Below are 15,053 nucleotides of genomic sequence, written 5' to 3'. Positions count from 1 at the left end.
TTCAGTTTTTCACCCCCTGCATTAATTAATGTTGTTCAGGGCAGAACATTGACAGCACCAGCTCGTGGTTTAGGGTGAGAAAACAAATCGGTTTTCCAGCATTAAGGACTGATAAACAAACAATTCACCTTTTCTTCCTGTGTGGTGTGTTCTCTGTTCTCCCCTGACAGCGGTGGGCTCGCCCAAGGGAATTTCTTTCTCTGACATCACGGAAAATGCTGCCACAGTCAGCTGGACCCCGCCCCGCTCCCGCGTGGAAAACTTCCGCATCTCCTACGTCCCCGTCACGGGAGGTGAGCTGGGCCAGGGGGTGCTAGGGAGAGCAGGAAGGGTTTGCTGGGCTGTCATCCCTCCTTTCAGTGCTGATCCAGGTGATCTTGCACAGATTTTCTCTTATTCTTCTTCAGGAACAAGGGTGTGCAGCCAACCTTTGCTTGACTGCCATGGGATGTGGACATGGCAGCCAGGCGAATGCTGGAGTGGTTGGACTCCTAAAAAGTCTCTGAACCTCCTCAGCAAGGATTAGTTTCCAAAGTGTCATTATTTTGTAGGTACTTCATGAGCTGAGCACACTGGAAAAGATGGCCCTTGGAAATAATAATCCTAATCCATGGTTATAATAAAGTTTCAAGTCAGTGATTTACTCAGTGCTCCCCATTGTTGTCTCATTCTGGTTTAGTGTCCAACTTCAAAAATTTCCTCTACTTCAACCTAATTTAACCTAATTTAGGGACATCTCTGAAGGGAAACAGCTAAAGAACAAACACTAAAGACATCAGCACCAACAAAAGTGCTGCTGTTGACTGAGACAAGGAAAGATTTAGATCTTTAGACAATATAGCCTGGAAGCACACATGCAGCTTTAAATACAGTGGTCCCACAGAAGAAAAGGAATCCAGTCATGAAGTTAGGCATTTGTCTAAGTGCTTTCCTGGAATAAACCCAGGATTTGCAGTAAATATGGGTGCTAAGTCATCAGCCACACACAAAGCACCTTTTAAAATAACATACACTGTATTTTTATTCTAAATGAGGAGGGTAAAGGAGAATCTTCCAGCCCTCAGCACATACAAGGCAGATCTAAAGTCCTGTCCTCACAGGTAGAGACTGCTGGGGTTTCTGCTTACACCTTGTCTGGGAAATTGTATTTTTCTGAACAGAAATCACGGAATGGTTTGCATAGGAAGGGACTTAAAGCTGATCTTATTGCAACTCCCTGTCACAGACAGGGACACCTTCCACTAAAAATGTTAATTTTTCTTACTGAGTACAAAACAATTATTTACATTTAGGTGTTCTGGCAACAAAATTTGACACCAGTGGTTGTAACTAACTGGAGAAAATTCCTCTCCTGCTGTAGAAGCACATCCATGGTGGCCATAATGCCTTTAACTTGAAAAACACCCTTCAAGCATTTCCTGGAGTCTTGTGTCACTCATCCCTTGGCATTTGGCCTCATCCTAGGTACCCCAAATGTTGTCACAGTTGAAGGAAGCAAGACAAGGACCAAGCTGGTGAAGCTGGTCCCAGGTGTGGACTACAATGTCAGTGTCATCTCTGTGAAAGGTTTTGAAGAAAGCGAGCCCGTCTCTGGCATCCTGAAAACAGGTAATAATATAAAAGCAGGAAATAGCAGCTCTTTAAATGGATCATCTGACTCAGAGACTGGAGTTGCAGACCCACCAAGATCCCATTTTTGCTGCCTACACAAACTGTAGGAAGATCTTTTTCCCACTCCTTTGTCTTTGCATTTTACATGAGGATGGAACTGGTGAATTTAGTCAGGCTCCCATTTGCAAAATGCTAAGTAAACCTGTGAGGTGGAGACAATTAATGTATTTACAGTTCTAATTCACCAGAAAAAAAAAAAAAAAAAAAAAAAAAAACAGAAGTTTGTTTGGTTCTTTTTGTAATTAATGCTGTTTTTGAGATGAGGGAGCAAAGACCAAGCTCAGCTGAGCAGCTCAGACCAGTTGTGGGTTTCACATGTCCCAGGTTCCAGACTGTCCTAAGCATAAAAACATTCTCTTGCCTGTTTTTTTCTTCAATATTGTCTCAATATTTTTCTCAGCATTCTGTCTCCTGATTTTTTCTTTAAATATCCCTGCAGGAAATGAGAGTTCACTCTGATCCTGCTGATCCATCCTTGTATTCTTTTTGGGGGCTAACAAACATTCAGAGAGCTGAGGCAAAGAACAAGATGATGAGTGCTGGATAATGACAGGAGATTTATAACCCATTCCAGCTATTCTGGAGTCAAAGATCCATCTTAATTCAGGGAGAGCATAAACCTGTGTGAAAAGTGGAGTGCTGTGAGGAGGCAAAGCAGGACACGGGGGGATTTTGGAGTCTGGCTGGATGTGGGATTGATTTATTCCAAAGAAGCTGCTGGAAGGTCACAGTGGCCATCAGCTGCTGTCACTTTGGTTATTTTTCCCAGCTCTGTCTACTGAATTTGTTCTAAAAAACAACCCAGATTTGAGGGTGTTGAGAGAAATATGTCAGCTTTGACAGAGCTGTTGAGATCAATGGTACCAAGAGTCATCTGAGAACATGGTTAGTTCTGTTTGTTCCCAGACTTTCATCTCTTCCAGCACTGACCTCCCTTTCCAGTGGAGGTTTTGGTGCCTCTCCACAGGCACTGACGTCTTTCCTGCAGAACTCCACTATTCCAAAGGGAGTCATAAAAGCTGCACTGAGTTTCGGGCATTTTCTCTCATGAATTTACAGCAGAGCATTGCACCGAGCTGAGACTGTTTGTCAAATTCCTTCAATCTGTTTTTCTTCCAGCTCTGGACAGTCCATCAGGCCTGGTAGTGGTGAACATCACAGACTCTGAGGCTCTGGCAACCTGGCAGCCAGCAATTGCTGCTGTGGATAACTACGTGGTGTCCTACTCATCTGAGAAAGGTGAGAGGAGCTGGGAATGGCTTGGGGAGCTGAAGGGTTAAAGCTCTCAGGAGGTGCTGATTTTAACTCCAGGAAAATCACAGAATATCCAGAGCTGGAGGGACCCACCAGGATAACCGAGTTCAGCCCCTGTCCCTGCCCAGACCCCCCAAAATCCCACCCTGGGCATCCCTGGCAGCGCTGGCCAAAGGCTCCTGGAGCTCTGGCAGCCTCGGGGATGTTATTTAGAGAAGGGGCTTTGCTGGAAGCATTTAAAAATTGATCATCTTAATTCAGCACTCTCGATTCATAAACAGAGATAAGTGAGATTCCTGGGAAGCAGAGGCGGTGTTATAATTCCTGTGAACACTAGAGAGAGCTCACACTTTTAGAGAAAGGGCTCTGGTGGAACCCAGACTCAGCAGAGGTCCCAGCACAGCCAAGGGCTCCGAGCTTTTATCATTCTGCACTTGCACCAAGTAGGAATAAAATAAATCAGTGAGTGGAGCACGGAGTTGAGCCACATCATGATGTGTCCGAATGGCATCAACATCTCTTTTCTGCTGTGTTCTGTTCTCAGAGGCAGAAGTGACCCAGCTGGTCTCAGGGAACACGGTGGAGTATGACCTGAAGGGGCTGCAGCCTGCCACGGAGTACACGCTGAGCGTCCACGCGCAGAAGGACGCGCAGAGCAGCGAGACCCTCTCCACCCACTTCACCACAGGTGCTGTCCCACCCCACCCTGCAGCCCTTCTGTCCCACCTGCTCTGTGTTCCTCTGGTGCCTTTTTCACGGGAAACCTGGATTTTGATAGCGCTTGCATCAATCTTTCTCTGGTGGGAGCCTGGTGTGGCTGACCAGAGGTGGTTTTCTGTCACTGATGCCTCAGGTTTCAGCTTTTCTATTTTTCACATTCTGTGCTGCTTTAGTCTGTGGGTCTGAGCTTCACATGAGGGGATGCTGAGCTCTGCACAGAGCAGGGAGACAAAACAATTCCTTCTCCAGCTGGGCACCAAGGACAAATTATCCAAATCTCAGCCCAAAAACACAAACACCGTGGGCTGGAGAGAGAAAAACAAGCAGGATGGGACTGCCTGGGCTGGAGTTGTAATTGCACAATGAACTCCAATATGCAAATGGAGCAGAAATTATAAAAATATGAGATCACCAGCTCTGCGGAGTCTCACACAGAGCAGGAGCAGGAGCTCTTCTTTGGCTCGTAAAGGTGCCCAGCTGGTTTCACACTTGTGGCTTTCCATGAGCATCAGTGGGAACAGGGATGGTTCTCATTTTCCTGCCTTGGCTTGTCCCAGGGTATTAATTAGGGAGCCACACCAATCCAGTCCTATAATCACAGAGAGGAAGAGAAGCTGGAGATTGGATCCAGACCAAGCAGGAAAAGTTTTCCTATTCTATAAAGGTTCCCTATTCTAAAAAAAGCATAATTGGAACCACAGTTTTATTTCCTGGGAATATGTAAATACCGATCTGTCTCCTTGAGAGAAATAATGAAATGCACAATTTTGTCTCAAAAGACATTTCAGTGCAAATGCTCATAAAATAAGGTGCCTGGAATAAGCCCATATTTTAACTTAGCTAAAGTTAACACCTTTGTTTTAAACTACCAATGGGTAAATTAATTCTTAACCACAAAAGTTAAGGTTGAAGTGTTTTTTCATTTCAAATTTCTCTGGAGAAAAGGTTTGTTTTCCTGGCTTGTTTTAATATATGGCCCACAAGATAACCAGTGGAATTCACTTTGTATGGATGTGGTTGTAATTGCTGTGGTGTCTCCTGCAGGGCTGGATGCTCCAAGGGATTTGAGTACCACTGAGGTGCAGTCAGAAGCAGCTGTGATAAGCTGGAGGCCTCCCCGAGCTCCAGTCACTGGATATCTCCTGATCTATGAATCCATCGATGGCAGAGTCAAGGTAAATAAACCTGATGGGCTGTGCCTCAAATCTGGGCAGTGGAGATGCTCTGAAGTGTTCAGAAATGCAACATAATCATGTGCCTTAATTTAAACACTAAATTTAAAAATACTCGCTGCCTTTTTCAGTGCTAGACTGAATATAAATGCATTTAAAAGCTGTTAAAGGACTTTCATACATTATACCCTGAAACAGAAGTTCCATTGAAGAATGAATTTTGCCTTTCATCCCTCCACAATACAGATAAAAGCACAAACATTTTCCTTCATTCCAGACCTGTACCATGGAGTAAACTCACACCCCCAAAGGATGTGATTCACTTTTGTAAATTCAGGGGAATCCCTGCACAAAGGGGTGTCTAAGGAAGGATGAACTGCCTGTGGAAGTACCTCTTATTCTTCTATAATTTTATTTTGTTCCTACATAATTAGATTACACTAAATGCTTAGATATGAATCAGGTGAATCCCAGAAAAAATAAAATTTTGGATGCCCAGCCTGGATCAATGGAGAGGATTCTAATTTTCAGGAAGGCAAATTCCCCAAGCACACTGAAAATCAGTCTTTCAATGTCACAGAAAAATGGCCCTTTAAAGCCTGGAGTGCAACATTTCCTTGTTCTAAAGGATGAGTTTCCCAGTTCTTTATGAATTTCACAATCTGTATATTCAGGACATGTAAACATTTATGCTGCCTTGCTTTCAAACCTCCCAGCTTGTACATTATGATGGTAAACACTCATTTCCAGGCAGGCTTTTTGAACTTCTAAAGATTAGCTTGGTAAAATTCTTGGAGGAGTAGCTTTATATTAATTAATCTAGATGGTTGAATATGCCATCAATAATTATGGCAAAAAGTAATGTGACAGACTAAAATATGTAACCATTCTGGTCATTATGATTTATTTCCCTGAGATTTCCCTGTATTATTTCTTTTCTCCATAGGAAGTCATCCTAAACCCCGAGACAACTTCCTACAGCCTGACAGAGCTGAGCCCCTCCACGCAGTACACGGTGAAACTGCAGGCCCTGAGTGGGGCTCTGAGGAGCAAAACCATCCAGACCATTTTCACCACCAGTAAGGACATTAAAACACAGCTAAAATAATCTAAATTCTGCTAAGCTCTGCTGTGAGGACACACACACGCCACACAAGATTTTAATCCATTTCAAGTGTTGGTACAAAGTCCGTTCCCCCAGAACTGTTCTCCCTTGGCAGGATGAAATTCCAATATCCATCCATCCACATCACCCTCACAGTCCTTTTTCTGGTGAAACATCCTGCCTTTCCCATGTGAAATATCAGCAGGAATTCTTTAAAATCCAGCTGACACCTTGATTTCTCCCTGTATCAATCCTAGCGAGCAGGGAAAACAAATCAGAGTTTGGAGCTGAAAAGAAGCAAACCACAAAGGCACACATAGATCAGTGCTGGGGGCTGAGGAGATGGATTTCTGGGCAGGTTTTTCTCCTCTCTCTGAGATGGGCTGTCTCAAAGTCCCTCTGCACGTCAGCTCCAGCCCAACAGGACAGCTCTGCAAGGATAAATTGGCTTCTCTGAAGGTCACTTCAAAGATGACATTAAAAAAAGGAGTTGTTCTGTACTAGCTGTGACACTTTGCCTGTCATTTGTCTCACTTTTCCCAGTTTTCTGCCTTTCAGGCCCAGCAGGACCTTCAGTCATGCCCATTCCCCCTCCTGCTGCTGGCACCAGCTCCAGCCCAAGGACTGCCAGCAGTCACCCAGCCCCGAGTCTGCCCTGACACTGCTCATGCAGAGCAGGGTGAACTCACCCACACATCCAGAAACAGCAGAGCAATTAAATCTGGGTGCATTTAGGTGATGTTTGGCAAATTGACCATGAGCAGGGACTGACCAGGTGCCTTCAGCCATGTGAACAGTCAGACTCATTAAGGCAGAGGCTTAAGCCTGGCCTTAACTCTAAAAATACATTTGTGTCTATTTAGTGACAGGGGAACACTAAAGTGAATGTAGAGTCACTTTTCTCCAAATCCCAAAGCTGGTGGAAACTTGCATGGCCTTAAATCATACCAGGAGAGGTTTAGATTCAATATCAGGAAAAAATTCTCCATGGAAAGAGTTGCAAGAATTGGAATAAGGTGTGTTGGAGTTCCCATCCCTGCAAATATTCAAAATACCTGCGGAGGTGGCACTTGGGGACACGGTGGTGAACATGATGGTGGGACTGTGTTAATGATTGGACTTGATTTTAAGGGTCTTTTCCAACCTTAACAATGCCGTGATTCTGTGAAATTCTCTGGAGCTGAAGCACAGGCAGGGATGTGTAACACTGGCAAGGACCAGCAGCCACTCTGTGAGAAGCTGCAGATAAAAACTCTCCTATGGACACACCTGGAACAACACTTAATTGGCTGAAAAAGTTAATGACCTGAGTGAATAAAAAGAAAAAAAATAAAATCTTTTAGGGAGGTTAGAAATTATTCTGACTGCAATGATTTCATTGGCTTGTAAGAAAGAAAAGTTTAACAACATTTTCCTGCAGTTTCAGCTATTGCTATTGGATTTATTTTTATGAGTGTAGCTTTATAACACATTTAATATTGTCCTTGCTAGCAAAACACTCAAAATTAATTTATTTTTGATTGAAGTCCTGTCCTTGTATCCCCCCCTTTTCTGTCACATGATCAGAGATTGGTAGATTTGTTTTTCCCCTGTAACACAGCTCCTGAATTTCAGCCTTTAGCTGGAGGATGCACTCTCATCCTAGGAGGGAGTAGTTATCTCACATTCCCAACGCTTCCAGAAGTGTAGACAGATGTAAAAAACCACATTTAAAAGAGGAATTCACCTCACCAGCTGTATCCTGTGGATGTTCTGTATGCAAGATGCAATTCCAAACCTGTTACTGGGATCTGGAGCTGTCCCACAAGGGATTTTCCTGAGCCATTGCATTTGGCACGTTCCTTGTAACTGCTGATTTCCTAAGGAATGCTTTCCCTTCCCTGTGTGTGCAGCTGGGCTCCTCTATCCCTACCCCAAGGACTGCTCCCAGGCCCTGCTGAATGGAGAAGCCACCTCTGGGCTCTACACGATTTACCTGAACGGGGACAAGGCTCAGCCTCTGCAGGTGTTCTGTGACATGGGCGAGGACGGCGGCGGCTGGATCGTGAGTACGGGGCAGGGGCAGCACACCCCATCCTTCCTGCTCATCCCAGGCACCCTCAGGGGCTCAGCAGCACAGTGGGGCTGTCTGATCTATACATCTGGGGAGTTTTATCCTGGGTAGGACACTCCAGTGCCCAGAATTCTACTTTGAGTTGGAGGAGAGAGAGGTGTCTCCAAAGGATGGGTCACATCCCTGGTTTCAACCCTGATCCTTCTCCACTGGTGTAAAGGGCTTCTGAAATGACCATATTGCACAACACATCTTCTAATCAACAAGGATAGAGGAAGGTGAATTTCTCAGAATCTGTGCTATTGATGATCCTGAGATTGTAGAAAGTCTCTGTCTGTCAGCCCCACTGCCAAAGAAGAAGCCATAATTGGTCTGTGCTGGTTTCAAGGTTGTTTATTCTGTTTATCTCTAACATGTTCTGCTGCCCTGCCCAGCTCTGTCCTGCAGGGCAGCGTGTGGGGCTCTGCCCTCAGTGGGATGTGACAAACATTAAATACCAGAAACTCCCTGGGCTGGATTTACAATAACATGCCAATATCTGTCACCTACGTTGGACAATGTGTCCCCAGCCTGAACCAACAGAAAAATGCCAATACCACAGTGAGACATGGAGGGCATGAAGAAGGAGAAAAAGGACAAGGCACACCCAATTTCCTCCATCTTGTTCCCTTTGGACCTCTAATCTAGAATCCTAAAATTTTACTTTTGCACCCCTGCCACACTTAATTATTACTTATATCAAACACTCAGAGCATGTAATTCATGCTGTAAGATTGAAAACTCTTTTCCATGGACAGAGATCACAGACAGTGTCTCTGGGGGCTCTGTCCAGGGAGGTTCCTGAACCCCTGCCAGCCAGAGGGATGCCCTGGATTCTCACAAACTGACTCTGTTTGAATGAGAGGGGGAGTGAGGGAGGGTAAAGCACAGCCCAAGGGAAGCATTTGTTCAGCAGCCATGGGGTATAGCGGCTTCCAAGGCCACTGTGCAAGGGACACGTCCCACCCAGCCAACAAAGGAATGGCAGTAAATGCCACCTCCCCACACCGGCATCCCCAAATTTGAACATGCCAAAGGGACCCATGGCACAGAAAGGCAGGAGGTGCTGGAGGAATGCTTGGCTGGGAGATGAGGGGTGGAAAAACCCTTGGCTGAGAAATCCAGAACTGTAGGATGGGCTTAAAAGGGCAGAGAGCTGCAACTGAGAGGCCACATCATGCAGAGGAGCCTGGGATCCCAACAGAGAAACTGGAGACTTAAAAACTCCATGGAGCATCCAACAGCCTGGGTGTAACTCAGTCCTTGCAGTGAGGCTCTGCTGGGAGGGGTAGAGGCAGGGCAGTTGCAACGCTGAGCTCTGTGTCTGTAAAAGCAATTTCCTCTGGCTAGGGCAGTCTGTCCATAACATTTCCTGCTTTTAGGTGTTCCTGAGGCGTCAGAATGGAAAACAAGATTTCTACAAGAACTGGAATTCTTACGTGGCAGGATTTGGAGATCCTAAGGATGAATTCTGGATAGGTAAGTGCTGAAGAATTGTATTTAAAAAACAAAACAAAACAAAACAAAACAAAACAGAAACACAGCCCAAAAGTCCAGGAGCCACAGAGAGGCCTCCATTTGGCTGGAAGGAGTATTTGTAAAGAGGAACAGGAGAAAAGGAGCCAGGGACATCCCACGTGAGGGAGACTGAAAGGACCAGGCTCAGACAGTCCCTGCTGCAGTCAAAGGCTGTCAAATGAACCCACCAATGCTCACTGGGGCTCTGGGATAAGTCAGAGGTGACCTGGGAAGCAGGTTCTGCTTCCTGTCCTCCTGGGACACCCCCAGCAGCAAAGGTTTATGATCCACAGAGGAAAAGCAGGGCAAAGAGAAGTCATAAACTCACATTTTGCTAAAATACAAGTAAACCTTCCACATTTTCAAAGGTTGTGCTGCATTTTTTCTGGTTGTAAATGAAAGATGATGATGATATTGAGGATGACGATCTCACAGCATAGCTTTGGTGGTTTTGCCCAACTTGTTTCTATGATTTGATGTAAAGATCTCTCCCAGTCAGCCTGGGACTATTTATTTACTTTTGTGCTGACATCACCCTAGAGCTGGTCCAGCTCAGTGTCCCCACCAGTGCTCGTGTCCTGCTGTATCTGAACAGTCCAGTATGGCCCCATTTATGGAATAATGGTGTGGCCAATGCCCTGGTTTTGCATGGGAGGGAGAGCTTTGGCCACTTCTCTCTTTCAGCAATGTCCAGGGGCAGCTGAATGGCTTTGGGTTCAGTGACCAGCACCTAACCCACCACAGACAGAGAAAAAAACATGGAGAGACTGATGCCTTAAGGAGCCTGGAAATCAAACAACACATTTTTGAGATAAGATTAGTATAGGAGTAATGTAAAGGTTGATATTTATTGGAGTCCTCTAGAGGTGAATATGGAAAATGTCCACAAAAGCCCCTCCTCCATGAGATGAACACAGTTTTTACAAGTTTAACAAATTATCATAATTGACAAAATTACCAATTAGGAGCACAAGTGGTGATGAAATCTCCCCACAGTTTGAGCCCCCTCTAAATCCTCCCCCCTCAGATAGAACTGAGCTTTGTTGATGAAAATGGGTCTCAAAGAGCTTTCTTTTGGCCTTGGTTGCCAGGGAGAACCAAGATGGGATAGGGGCTTTGGAATGTGTTTTATCTTTCTGCCTAGGGAAAAGGTAGGGAAAAGCACTGGGAAAACCAAGTAGGAATGCAACAATAGGCTACAGAGCTCCAAATACATGTGTAAAGAAAAGGAAAAAGACAAAAAAAATTCGGCATCAAGACAAACATTCCTTCCTGCCCACAGGTCTGGAGAACCTGCACAAAATCACTTCTCAGGGCCAGTACGAGCTGCGGGTGGACCTGAGGGACAAGGGGGACACGGCCTACGCCGTGTACGACCGCTTCAGCGTGGGCGACGCCAAGAGCCGCTACCGCCTGCGCGTGGATGGCTACAGCGGCACTGCAGGTGGGCAAAATCTGAATTTCCCTCCTTCAAAGGACCCATTTCCTCCCCGCTAACTCAAGGTAACTGTGTGAATATTGCAGATCAGCAGCTGCCTCTCCTCTGTGAGTGTCTTGGTTTGAAAAACCAAGTGCCTGCTAAGAAAGGCAGGAGCCTTCCCTGAAATGGAAAATGTCAACACCCCCCTCTGAATTATTGTAATTTTGAAATTAAGGGGCTCTCAGTGAAAGATATGGGAATAGGAATAGCATTTATTAGGGAAATTAAAAATATAAATGCAATAGTACAAATAAACCCCAAACCAGTGCCAGAGTCAGAGCAGCCCTGTCCCCTGTGGGTCAGGGAGGTGGCTCAGCCCCATCCCAGGGGGGCTCAGCCCTCCTGCAGTGCCAGCTGTGCTTCTGCTGGAGCAGGATCCTGCACAAGGGGGGAGTTTTCCTCTGGAGCTCCAGGGCTGGGGGAGATGGGCCTGGGCTCCTCTGGGAATGCAGGGGAAGAAAGCTGCTCCTCTGGGAATGCAGGGGGAAGAAAGCTGCTCCTCTGGGAATGCAGGGGGAAGGAAGCTGCTCCTCTGGGAATGCAGGGGGAAGAAAGCTGCTCCTCTGGGAATGCAGGGGGCAAAGGCTGCTGTGCTGTTCCCAGGTCAGATTGGATCCAGGTAGGAATGCTTGGCTCCTCCCCTGGCAGAGCCTCTCCCCATGGATGCTGGAATTTTCTCAGCCATGCAGGGACACTCAGTGGCCATGGACAGAAGATAATTAATAATTAATGGCCCATGAACAGCAGAGATCTCCTGGAGGGAGAGATAAAGAAAAGTGCCCAATGAACAGAGGAGAACTGCTCCACCTCTAACAGATGGGAAATACATACCCCCAGACCATATCTTACAATTCAGGACAGTGAGGTGTTCAAAAACCAAACATATCATTGTATTTATGTTTCTGTTTTATATCCTCCAGGCATTTTCATGCCATATTTTATGGCCTGCTTATGGCAGCAATGAAACAAGTGTATTAAACCACAATATATCTCATTTGGCCAATCTTGGCTGTCATTTATACAGCCAATAATAACCTGGCACAGCTTCTTCTCTTGTCAGTAGAATTTGCAGCAAAGCCCTGCTGTAATGTGATTTATGATTTTGCTGAACAAATCATCTGCCTTTTGTAGTCACACTGGGGCAAACCCTGCAGCCCTTGGTGAGTCCTCTTCAGGGCTTCACAGGATTAACAGATAAATCCAGTTTAACAATATGTCTTAAAAGGAGATCATTTCATACTGCTGGGTGCATAAACCAGAGAAGAGGTGTGGGCTCTGTGACCAGCACAAGAGCTTTTACACAGACTATAGAGATAGACAGGAAATGCAGCAGCAGAATTAATGTCTATTTAATTTAGATGGGATATTGGGAAGAAATTTTTCCCTGTAAGGGTGGGGAGGCCCTGGCACAGGGTTCCCAGAGCAGCTGTGGCTGCCCCTGGATCCCTGGCAGTGCCAAAGGCCAGGCTGGACAGGGCTGAGAACACTCTGGGATAGTGGAAGGTGACCCTGCCCATGGCAGGGGTAGAATAAGATGAGTTTTAAGGTCCCTTCCAGCCCAAACGATTCCATGATTCTGTGATTAAAGGCAAATTGTCTAGTGCAGAGTAGTAGTAGCTGCTACCTTGAGTAGGATTCAGTCAGCGTGGAGATTCTTTTAGACTTGATTCCTTCCTTGTGAACACCTCTTTGGTCTTGGCTTCTCCACACTGTAAAACCCAGCTTTTAGAAAGAAGTACAGAAATTGAGCTGCATGAAAAAAACCACCTCATATATTGGGGATTAGAGACCACCTGAAAAAATAGTTTGACCTGCCTGCAAAACCAAAAATTGTGCGTTTCCTTCTGTATTAAAACAAGTCAATTTTTAAAAATGTAGATGCAGACAGGCACAGTCCAAATATTTTCTGCAGGATGGGCACACACATGCAATCTAAACCAGTCAAGTCACTGACCTCGCTCTTTCTTTTGTCCCCCCATCCAGGTGACTCCATGACCTACCACAATGGAAGGTCCTTCTCCACCTTCGACAAGGACCACGATTCTGCCATCACCAATTGTGCTCTGTCATACAAAGGAGCCTTCTGGTACAAGAACTGCCACCGAGTCAACCTGATGGGCAGATATGGTGACAACAGCCACAGCCAGGTGAGTTTGGCTCTGAAGGCTTCTCTAATGCATGGGAGGAAGGGGAATTGCAATTGTGGGTTTTTCTGATGGTTCATAGAGCAAAAGATCACAGCATCTCCTCCTTCTACTCTCCAGGAACATAGAGAAATGTAAAGGCAATCACAAACCAAGAATTTAATATCCGCTGCTGGAATCTTGTTGGCTTTGTCTGATTTTCAAAGGGAATATCCCAAGCGTCCAGGGAATAATTGTAGTTTTCAACATGTGAAACAAAAATATTTTTCCTGCCATGAAAGCCAGGCAAAGAGAGACAGCTCTGAGGGACAGAGGTTTAAAAAGACCAAGCTCAAGGTGCTGCACCTGGGTTGGGGCAACCCCCAGGATTAGTCCAGGCTGGGAGGAGCAGCTGGAGCAGCCCTGGAGAGGGAGCTGGGGGTGCTGTGGGTGGGAGCTGGAGCTGCCCCAGCCCTGAGCCCCCTGCCCTGGGCTGAGCCCAGCGTGGGCAGCAGGGCAGGGGGATGCTGCCCCTGTGCCCTGTGCTCAGGTCAGACCCCACCTGCAGAGCTGCCCCAGCCCTGCCCAGCACAGGGAGGAGCTGGAGCTGCTGCAGAGACCCAGAGCAGGGCCAGGGGGAGCAGAGGGATGGAGCAGCTCTGCTGGGAGGGAAGGCTGGCACAGCTGGGGTTGTTCACCTGGAGAGGAGAAGCTTTGGGGTGAGCTCAGTGGCCTTGCAGAGCCTGAAGGGGCTGACAGGAAAGATGGAGAGAGAAGATTTACAAGGGCCTGGAATGCCAAGACAATGGGGAATGGCCTCACACTGACAGAGAATAGGTTTAGATGAGATAGTGGGAGGAAACCTTTCCTGGCAGGGTGGGCAGGCCCTGGCACAGGTGCCCAGAGCAGCTGTGGCTGCCCCTGAATCCCTGGAAGTGCCCAAGGCCAGGCTGGACAGGGAGAGGTGTCCCTGCCCACATCAGGGTTGGAATAAGATGATCTTTAAGGCCCCTTCCAGCCCAATCCATTGTGTATTTCCATGATTCTGTGACCTCACATGGGTGGGTTTGTATGGATTGGACATTCCACAGCTCCTGTGCTTCCCAAAGCTCCTCCACTTTGTGGTGCCTCTGTGCCCAAACCAGAAACACCCCCAGTCTGACCCAGGGGCAACAAATGAAGGTGTGACCTCCAACCTCTCCTCTTTGCCTTCACAGGGCGTCAACTGGTTCCACTGGAAGGGCCACGAGTATTCCATCCAGTTTGCAGAGATGAAGCTGAGACCCTCCAGCTTCCGGAACCTGGAGGGGCGTCGGAAGCGAGCGTAGAGCCCCGGGGGCTGCGGGCAGGGCTGGGGAGGGGATGGAGAGGGGGGTGTGGGGAGAGACCCTCTGGCATCGCTGGCCTGGGGGTGTGAGGAGCTGGGACTGGCACCAAAGCACCGTGGCCCGGCAGAGGCTTTGCAGCATTCCAAACAAACAAATAAAAAAAAAGCCTTAAAGCATCCCAGAGCTTCCAGCAGAGCAGCTCCAGCTGCCCACCAGGAGCGTCCTCCACACCAAAGACAACGATCTCAAGGGTTCTGTGTTGTTTTATTAATTTTTTTTTTTTAATTTTTTTGCCAGAAAACGTCTGGGATAAAGTTCTTCCAACATCTGACGATCTCTTGGGTGGCCCAGGGGAGGGGAGGGAGAACAGCTTTGTACATTGGTAGTTTGTTTTAGAACCAGCCATATTTTACACACAGAAATGTGTAAGATTAATTGTCATTATTATTATTATTATTATTATTATTAGTTATAAGTGAAAATAATTTGTGGCTTGAATGCCTTTTTTATATATATCAAGTACCACAGAGAAGGAAGGAATGGGAAGGGAAAGCAGTATGTTTTTAAAGTTAAGCATAAGATTAATATTA

General features: G+C 46.5%; 1 protein-coding gene across 3 annotated transcripts in view; it reads left to right on the top strand.

Moving 5' to 3' along the window:
* LOC110482254 (tenascin) overlaps positions 1-14,607 on the top strand; it is a 72,718-nt gene extending 58,111 nt beyond the window's left edge. For all 3 annotated transcript variants that reach the window (XM_085594028.1, XM_021551384.4, XM_085594029.1), the window contains 11 exons: positions 171-293; positions 1,465-1,608; positions 2,791-2,910; positions 3,470-3,613; positions 4,690-4,820; positions 5,764-5,896; positions 7,815-7,966; positions 9,397-9,493; positions 10,815-10,976; positions 12,996-13,159; positions 14,353-14,607. In XM_085594028.1, coding sequence (XP_085450154.1) covers positions 171-293; positions 1,465-1,608; positions 2,791-2,910; positions 3,470-3,613; positions 4,690-4,820; positions 5,764-5,896; positions 7,815-7,966; positions 9,397-9,493; positions 10,815-10,976; positions 12,996-13,159; positions 14,353-14,463 — 1,481 coding nt within the window. In that variant the 3' untranslated portion in view covers positions 14,464-14,607. The remainder of the gene's footprint in view (positions 1-170; positions 294-1,464; positions 1,609-2,790; positions 2,911-3,469; positions 3,614-4,689; positions 4,821-5,763; positions 5,897-7,814; positions 7,967-9,396; positions 9,494-10,814; positions 10,977-12,995; positions 13,160-14,352) is intronic.
* Positions 14,608-15,053: the final 446 nt, after the last annotated feature.

The sequence above is a fragment of the Lonchura striata genome, chromosome 17 (assembly GCF_050655825.1).
Source record: "Lonchura striata isolate lonStrDom1 chromosome 17, ASM5065582v1, whole genome shotgun sequence".
Taxonomy (NCBI): domain Eukaryota; kingdom Metazoa; phylum Chordata; class Aves; order Passeriformes; family Estrildidae; genus Lonchura; species Lonchura striata.
Note: the sequence above shows the minus strand (reverse complement) of the source record. Positions and strands in the feature narration are given on the sequence as shown.